Source organism: Chelmon rostratus, chromosome 16 (genome assembly GCF_017976325.1).
Source record: "Chelmon rostratus isolate fCheRos1 chromosome 16, fCheRos1.pri, whole genome shotgun sequence".
In the NCBI taxonomy this organism is placed as follows: Eukaryota; Metazoa; Chordata; class Actinopteri; order Chaetodontiformes; family Chaetodontidae; genus Chelmon; species Chelmon rostratus.
Window position 1 is genome coordinate 19,019,792 of NC_055673.1, and position 9,524 is coordinate 19,029,315.

At 41.9% G+C, this 9,524-nt stretch overlaps 2 protein-coding genes across 2 annotated transcripts; one reads left to right on the plus strand and one right to left on the minus strand.

Moving 5' to 3' along the window:
* Positions 1-4,932: 4,932 nt before the first annotated feature.
* ndufs6 (NADH:ubiquinone oxidoreductase subunit S6) lies at positions 4,933-7,145 on the minus strand. Its single transcript, XM_041955810.1, has 4 exons — positions 6,995-7,145; positions 6,604-6,657; positions 5,615-5,737; positions 4,933-5,070 (listed from the first exon to the last, which is right to left on the minus strand). The coding sequence occupies exons 1-4, from the start codon at positions 7,136-7,138 to the stop codon at positions 5,002-5,004; spliced, it is 390 nt and encodes a 129-aa protein (XP_041811744.1). The 5' UTR covers positions 7,139-7,145; the 3' UTR covers positions 4,933-5,001.
* A 1,032-nt stretch (positions 7,146-8,177) lies between these two features.
* Positions 8,178-8,803, plus strand: mrpl36 (mitochondrial ribosomal protein L36). Its single transcript, XM_041956016.1, has one exon. It carries the CDS (start codon positions 8,185-8,187, stop codon positions 8,563-8,565), a length of 381 nt encoding a protein of 126 aa, XP_041811950.1. The 5' UTR covers positions 8,178-8,184; the 3' UTR covers positions 8,566-8,803.
* Positions 8,804-9,524: the final 721 nt, after the last annotated feature.

The following is a 9,524-nucleotide window of genomic DNA, read 5'->3' on the forward strand; positions in this document are numbered from 1 at the left end:
AGCTTCAGCTCTGCCCATCAGCTACACAAACCCCACCAGTAACTCAGCCATCTGACAACTTTTATGAGTAACGTTTGCTGTAACTGTCTTTGTCAGCGCCTCCAAGCTACATAAAATGTCCCATCAGCATTTGACACCGATGTAACTTGGCTAACATTATCTCGCACACTGCAGATTTGTTTGGACACAATCGACGGATAAAACACGTGAAAAATAAACTCACCAACATGTTGGCTCGTAGTCGCCGTGTCCCCAGGATTAATGGATGGAAGCGTGTCGGGCTTCAAAGTTTTGTGGTAAAACAGAGCTCTTTAAAAAGGCTACTGCAGGCTACAGCTTAGCTCTCACACAGATCCTTTGAAAATACATGAAAGCTCAACATTTCTCGTCTTTGCAACCAAAATCAGAACCCGTCTCTGCCAGCGTCCTGAAAATAGTGAAACTCAGCTTGTAAAATACAGATACGTAGCTACACCTGGTTTCTCCTCTGACACCCCTCACTTCAGTGTAACCCCACCCTGCCAGATGATGGGATTGGCTCGTTAGATATGTTATGTATGTAACTGTGGCTGTGAGTGGACAGCTTCCGGGTCTGAAAAGTGTAGGCAATACAGGACACCTTAAACCTGCATTCTTCTAATGGCCAGCAGGGGGCGACTCCACTGGTTGCAAAAAAAAGTCTGATTGAATGTAAGCTTCTGAGAAAATGAGCCCACTTCTCACTTGATTTATTAACATTTTCCTAATGAGTTTATGGTCTCAATGGTAAGTTTTGTGTCTTCTTTAATACAGCATGATGTTCATTGTGTAAATTAAGGGCCTGTGCAGAGTAAAATAGACGATGAGGTAGGCTATGCTTTAGGGTGTGACTACCTTGTGATTGACAAGTGGCTACCACAGTATGTCCTTGGATTCTCAGTCAGATCCAGTCAGGACAGAGGAGTTGCAATGCGTATCCTCCTAAGCTCCACCCTCTTCTCCAAATATGGTCACTTCTTGCTCCAAAAAAACAAAATGGCAATGGGCATAGTGCCAAAATCAAGGCTTCAAAACGGTCCACAAACCAATGGGTGACATCATGGTGGGCTTACACTTGGTCTGAATCTGTGTTTGTGAGACTGTCATTGGTCCACTGCAGTTCCAAGGAGGAAAGGCTCAGCTAAGGCACTGACTGCTTATTTTGCTCATAATTTGTCTTGTAGCATATAAAATAGAAACACAAACAAGGTTAAAATCTTGATTCTGATTGGAGGGGTATTTACTTAAATTGTTTGCTTAGTTTTACATTTTAAAGTAAGACCTAGACTTTAAAAACTTTAACAACTGGGCTTTCGGCCACTTGGGGGCAGCAGAAATAAGGTGTGACTACAACACTAACATATTATCACCTTTGAAGATGATATGATGATGAATTAACTTGTTTCAGTTGCCCATATCTACACATCCAGCATATATGGCGCAACATTCTCCTTCATTTGGAGACACATATCTGACTGCACGGTGAATCCAACTCCAATACTCACTGTTTAGTTCTGGTTTTGGTCTCCACCAACTCCTGAGAAACATGTCTGCCTTTTTACCTGCTAAATTCTCCTCTTTGTTCAGCAGTTAGTCGCAAAATTTTTCTTACTACTGTTTTGTGAAAAATCATTTTTAGAGTTTTTTTTCTCTAAAAGCAGCTAGCTCCTGCAGCCAAAACAATGAGCTGAAAGACGCTAGAAATCTCTGTATATGTAGCTGATGATGAGGCAGATGATGGTGATAATTCTCTGTAATTTGATCCATTGCAATTATAAAAATATTGATTACAGCCACTTGAGTATCCCTGAACCTTGTCAGTGTTCTTCATATGGAGTGATTTTCTCACACTTTTTTCAGAAGCTTTAATTTCTTTATTAGTAACCGACTAAACAAAAATTCCAATGTGGTTGTTCAAGCACAGTAAATAAAAAAAAACTTGTTTTGACAGTTAAATTATGAGATTACACACATTACTAAGTTTTCCAAATTCCCTTTTAGAGAAGGAGGTGTGCACTTCAAGATTAGTGAAAGTGTTTGCACAAGTAGAATTATGATTCAAAAAACCATCAAAACTGGGAATATGACAGATTTTTGGCTGGTAATTTACATTTCTTCTTCTGAGACTGCCCCTCCATCATCTCGCTCACCTCCCGTTTTCACACTCTCCATCTTACTCCACTGACCTCTCACACGCCCCCCGTACTCCTCCAGCCACCGCCCATCTTTATCGTCGTCCTCGTTTCCTTCCCTAACCCCACGTCTCATTCTCATTCCCCGTCCTCCGCGTTCTCCTCCTCCTCCTCCTTCCCTCCACTCGTCTCACCTCACCTCTGTCTGCTCTCGACACACAAGTGAGCCACTCAACAGCCAGTCTGACACGAAGGCCTGCTCCCTGGGCCATATAATGTGATTAAGCCTCAGTGTGTTGCTGCAGGCCGGGGAATGTTAGCGCCACTGTTTACTTGTCTGGCTCACATCACCAGGAGTTAGTTGGCCTTTTATGTCTTATGGGAGAACTGACACAGGCTTGATAGGCAAAGGAGGACTTTTTTTCCCCCTCAGAAAAGTAACCCGGGAATGTTTTTCTTAAATGAATCGTCCATATTATTCACTCTGTGCCCCGAGACCCCTTTTCTAAATCATTTCTACTTTTAAAATTTCCAATGGAATGTCTGCACGGGAAGTATTGACAACTTCAAATTACTCCTCTCTGCACCTTCTGTCTGACACCTATTTCCTTTCAACACTGTCTGTGTCTCTGTCACATACTTAAACACACACACACACAGGCATACATATACACACAGTTCTAAGTCTCTTGTGTCTTGTCACACACACTTTGGTTTCCGGGGCTATCAAAGTGCTGAGTGCAAACTCTCTCCTCCAAAAACTGTCACATGTCGCCAGAGGTGTCTCGCTCCCTGCGGTAACCCTCTGAGCTCCTGGCACAAGAACAAGTCATTATTTCCACGGTAAAGGTCAGAAGCTCTGTCACCTGACTCTAAAGTGGAGCTGAGTGGAGTCGCCCCGAGACAATGGCCAAAGGTCAGTTTTCTGTTTTGCCTCTCATACAGTAAGAATGGATGTGAAGAGGATGGGCTGCTCCCAGATCTGCCTGTGAGCTCCTTTTGGTCACAGTGGCTTCCAGACACGGAGGTTCAGATAATTGGCTGCAGGGAGCTCCATAATGAGCCTGAGGGTCTGTAATATGACACATCTTCAAGGAGAAATATTTTAATAGGGCAATTACAGGGACGAGGAGGATGTTTTGTGTAGAGTGAGTGATTGTTGTGGAGGGGCGCTGTGTTAAGGAATTCAATGGCATTTAACTCCATTATCTATTGTGTGGCTCAGTAGCGAGGAGATGTTCGATATGATTACAGTCTCATTTGAGCTTATTTTTGTCTGAATGGTCTGACCCAGCAGTGCATGCTTTAGAGTTGCATTTGCAATTATTATCTAACATTATGCAGAAAGAAAGTGGATAACTGGATGAAGCCAAAGACATCCCTGGTGATATGACAGTTTAAGACTGAACCCACGAATGAGTGTCTGCAAATTGGTTGAACCCAACTTTATAATCTGGAGTTACTTGACATATGTGATGTTAAAGAATTCCATTATGCTGGCTGATGCATTTAAGAGCAGTGAATAATTAAACAGTGCAGTTAAACCCAGCACAAAAACACTGCACTGTTTAATTCAGGACAATTCATATGCTCAGTTTCATCTGAAGATTTTGCCCCCGGCAATGCCTCCAACTCAACCAACCACCACCTCTGAACCACTCAGACTTACCAACCGCAAGACCCACCAGTCAGCTCTCTGACACTGACCCAGCTCGCCTGCCTCATTTTAACAATACACCTCTCTCCCCTTCAATCATCCAAAGTGGTCTGACTATAGATGAGGTTAACTACAGCATAAGCCTCACTTCCAGGAGTCACCAGGGCCAATTATATCAGCCTGACTACTCTTCCCAACCTGAGCTCTATGGTGTGGAAAATGCAGTTCCACTGGCTGCATCACTGGGGACAGAACAGGCTAGTGCTGTCTGGAGCCTGAGCCAAGCGCAGGCCAATTTGGCATGCAGAGGTCTATGGAGAATAAGCCTGATGAAATATATATATGATCTTCTTCAAACATGTATTGTTCCGCGCTACTGTGTCTTATCAGGCTGGCTCCCTCCTGATGTCTTCCAGGCTTGGCAGAGCGAGACTCTACAGCGCAGATTGTGTGGGACCAATGCACAAGGAATGCTAAGATTCCCCTTACAGTAAACAGTAGAGACGAGCCATATCTCGCCCGCTTATTGATGAAAGCAAGTTCAAAGCACTGCAATCACAGGAAATCAGTTATTCATGTATTCCAAGATGCAGGATAGAAATGAATCCCACCCATGCAGAAAACAATGGAGCAGATGACATTTTTAACATGCAGTGCACCTTCCATCAGCCGTCTTATTATAGTTCAGACCAATTAAAGCGTCATCATATACGAAAACTTTAGGTGTCGGTTCTAAAAATGAATAGTTGTGGATGTGCAATAGAAAATAATGTCTAAAACTTGCTTTTTATTGCTGTGGGGAACAGTCTGTTTCAGTCTTTGTGGTGCCAGACTGAATACATCTGCTGGACACTGCTGACCTCTGCCTGTCAGAGGAGGGAACTGCATCCAAAATTCAAACAGAATGTCTAACCCTGTATCCCAGAGTTACACTACGACACTGGAAATCCCATAAAACAGGGACATGAAATGTGTCACAAAAAGAACCCTTGATAAAATAAATAATAAATTTGATCACATCCCCTTAATTGTGGACTCACTGTGCACACACACCACTATGTAGTCATAGATGTGTTGCGACATTAATTTGAACTGGCTTCAATAAGGAGAATGTGCTCTCAGACAGACAGACATGATACAATTTATTAACCAATATGGCAGTTTATACAGAGAAGCAAAGACGGAGGAAATGTTTCAGTGATGATGCTTCTGCTTGAACTGTAATCCACAGTAGCCACATGTGCCCACCTTTGTGTCTTTATCCTGTAGAAAGAGACAGACAGAAAATGATGGAGTTAGTGTAGAGTTACATATCATTAAAGACAGTACAGAGGATCTCAACAGAGTAAGGCCATAATCCACGTTCACATAATTTAAGATTTAGATTACATTTTGCTGTCAGTGCACAGAGTTCAGGTGCTGAGACAACACAATGCAGTTTATCATCTAAAGAGAAGTGCAAAAAGCAGTAAGGTGCAGAGTAATGTGCATATGTATAGAATAAACAGTAACAGGTATGAATATGCAGCTATAGATTAGCTAAAGATTTAAATTGCAGGTGACAATAGTTAAAAGCCACAACACGACTATTAAAAGCAAGAACGTTATTACTCCTTTTTCTATGTCACCACCATACTCTGATATCAATGAGAATAATACTGCTTTGCATCAACATTGATGAATACTTCTAATCTGATTCACAGTAACAGTGACCATTCAATAGTTTGAACAGCAACCAAGTATTGGTTAAATAGACAAATGCAACGCTTCAAATCATTCTATCATTTTAATGTGTGCAGGCCCTTACCAGGTTGATGTAGACCTTGGGATGACCCAGGGCTCCTCCACCTCCGTCACAGGACACCACTCTGGCCTCAATGTCAGACACTGGCTCCTCTGCCACCAATTTGATGGCAAAGTTCTTATTCACCTTGACACAAACAATGTGATTTCTGTCATCATCGGCTTAGTAAAATGAGCTTTATATGGGAAAGAGGTACAGATCTCTCTGGAACAAACTGTGTGGTGATATGAGATGTACCACTGCTGTGCTTGCTTTTAAAAGCCTACCTGCATCTCTCTCTCTCTCTGTGTTATCACTTTACATGTGTGGGAGGGCATGTATATGTCGGTGGGAGGGCAGGGGATTAATCGTTTTTTATGAAAAAATTCCTTTATATATCCTTAAATATGTATTCATGTACTTGTTGTGTGTGAAGCAAAATGATCTTACATCACGTGAAATGTGCTATACAAATAAACTTGACAACCAAACGTTTTAAAGAACATCAGACACAGTGAGACTGTGTTGTGTGAATAACGACTGCTTTGATGATGAAGGCTATCCTCTGTGTGTACCACCTATTCATCGTGCCAGCATAAATCCAGTTTTTAAATGGGTTTAGTAGTGTTTCCACCATAAAAAAGTAGTTAATATCTTAGTTCATATTGAGTTTAGACAGTTTAATTTATTGTTTCAGTGTAATGTGTGTGGTACTGTGTACTGGTTTGAACATATAGTGAAATGGAAAAACAGAAATGGATCTGAGAACAAAATGTTGTTGTTTGGCCAGACTTAGATATTAGTATGACAGAATACAGCAGTGTGTGAATGAGAAGGTTGATAGCAGGTCCACACAACACCAGTGATGCTGCACTCTGACTGTCTCATTCTTACATATTTATCACGTTATTAGAGCCCCAACAACAAACGTATATTTGCTCAGAGTTGACGGGTAACGTTTAAATTAGCTGCCATCTGATTGTTATTACGATGATGCGTTCGTTACGTCTTACCTCTTTCTGTCTGCCAACGAACCTGACTCTCCTGGGATCCTTTTCATCATAGACCTGACAGGTAAAAAGAAAACAGTTATGAATTAACATTGAGGGCAACGGCGACGCATTCTACAACACTCCTGATTTGGGGGTCAACTTTTTGCCAGCTACAGCAAGAAAGAAAAGCATCAGTCTGTAGCTGTACTTCGAAACAAAAATGGCTGTTGACACTGTCTGTGTGTGCTACAATAAACTACCGAAAATCAAATGTAAAAGGAAAGCAATTAGCAACAGGGCTGTCCGATAATGGATGTAAGTTAATTGACCCACTAGCTACACTGACACACAGCTAAGCTAATGTTGGGCTACCCAGTAATACGAGACAATCGAAGGGAATCACTTAACTTACCTGGCCCGTGTGAGTAATGGCTTCGCCGGTACTAGAAACTTCTAAGCTGTAGCGATGAACAGGTACGGCAGACAGACGCAAAGGTGAAACAAGCGCCTTAGCATTTTTACTGAAGGACAGGACTCTTCCCACTGCGGCCGCCATGTTTACAACAGCATATTTTCCCAAGCTGCCTTGCGGACGACCCTAGTAACCACAGTGATAATGACTGCCCCGAGTTTTACCTCTCAGGTTCAAAGTACTTATATACTGTACCAAGCCCAACAAGCTTTACATTTAAGTCTTTGTATTTAGGTATATGTCATTAAAGATATCAGGTAGGGGCATTTGGGCGTTAGCCTCTGCTAATGGTGAGGGAGGCAATATTTTTCCAAAGCCAGAGGGGTAAATTGTCTTGCAGGCTGTACTGAGGGCAGATATTGAAAAGCTGAATCGCAAACCGGAAGCAGTTGTGTCCCATCAAGCAAGAGCAACATAACGTTCATGTTGTGGTGATTAAAACGCAGCATTCAAGGATATATCGCCTGTTCTAACCCCCCAAGGGATTTCTGAAAGGTTTGTTTTCGTTCTTTGACTTTGTGATACGACTGTATTGTGTTGGGGACGAATATGTCGCCTGTTTTTTATCTGGCTTTGGTGCTAGCAGGTCATCTCATGACATGCTCGTCTCCTTGGCATGCTCTATAGCTATCCTGCAGTGGCACCGTGCTGTAGATTTACATGTGTAACAGCTTTTAAACATGTCACAACAACGCCCATGCAAGGCTCCATATGACTTTGCATTACGCTGCTCAGTTTTTTGGAAACTGGCTATACAAGGGTACAATAGCACGTACATGTTATTGATTCATAGAATAGCTCGGAAGTGCTAACGTTTCGGCATATTGGGATCTAGGATATTTGACAATTAAGCAGTACTTAGGGCATTATTGCTAATCATCTTTAATCTAATAGTTAATCTCGGGATTAATTATGTTACGGTGTCCTACAAAAAAAAATATAATTTGAATGTGATGGGCAGGTAAGGGCGTTCATTGTTAATTTCTCTCAAATAATTGGAAAATCGTTTATTTACATTAACCAAACCCCAGACTAAAATTATAGATTTGTGGTATAAAATTGTGATATCTATTTTTTTGCAACTGCATATGAATGATGTGTTTCTGACCCCCTCTGCAGCCTTTGCCACCATGGCGGCACTCCTTTTGAAGCACCTTGCTTCCTCCCTGACCCGCCAAGTGGCCCAGACGAGCCAGTTAAGTCTGACCTTGTCGTCACCGGCAGCTTGTGCTTACAGATGTCTCTGCACCCTCACCACCGCTCCCCGCACACTGTTCCTGTCATCATCCAGAATCAGCTCCCTCCAGCCCCCCTCGTCTGGCTCCTCTGCTCAGTGTGGACCGTCTCTGTTGGGCCAGTGTCAGCATCTTCCCTGCATCCAGCCCTCTGCAGGGATGAAAACCAAGTCTGCCCTGAAGAGGCGCTGCAAAGACTGTTTCATTGTTCGACGCAGGGGCCATTTGTATGTGTTTTGCAAGACTAATCCGAGGCACAAGCAGAGGCAGGGCTAAAATGTTGAAGGAGTATTGAGAAGATTCATTGTGGATACGTAGAAGAACTGTGCTACAAAAATAAATTGTTTGGCTGAAGAATATTCATCGCTCTTTTCATACTTCTTCTGTTTCGTCTGAACAGCAATGGCCCAGCGTACATCTTTTTTTCACAGTGAACAAGCTGAATTTTTCTTAAAATTCCACACAATTTATTTGCTAAATAAAGTTAATATGAGATTACTTTGAATAAAGTTTAGCTTCCAAAATTCTTGTAATACTTTACTCTTTACAGGTGCATGCACAATATTAAGAATTATTCTAGTTGAACCATTGCATGATTCAATTCAAAGTAATTTTTGAATCTTTTTTGTGGTGGAGATTCTTGTGAGCTGAAGGAAGGTGTTCACCAGGAGACTGCAGAAGTATTTATTAGAGGCTTGATGCATCAAGGAGAAGTTAATAAGCAATGCAACGTCAACAAGTGAACCAAATCGTGAAGATGTCCTTTGTAATGGGCTGTATTAATACTCCCATTGTCACATGTTTCTCCCTTTTACTCCTTGAATTATTCCCCGTTATGGATATTCTGTCCTATCTTCTACATTTGTGGTGCTCTATTGGATACTCAAAACTAAACATTAGCACAGCACCTATATGTGCCCTGGCTTCCACACCTCTAACTAAGGACACTTTGACCTACTTCCCTATTAACTATGTGAATACTTCAGGAATTCTCCTTCAATGGTCCTCTCAATGTGTGCACAGTTTATCTATTTGACCTTGGTTACTACAGTAACTGAGACCTGGAAAGACTTCCTATCTGCCATCTGCTAGAATGGTCCTTAAATATTATGTTAATGTCTGACTGTCTGAGGTCTTTGTGTTGCCTAACCTTGAGACCTTTGTGCCTCTAACTAGAGAGAAGATGTGATAGATAATTCCTTCACATTTTTATACTTAGCAACATGCTACAAAGC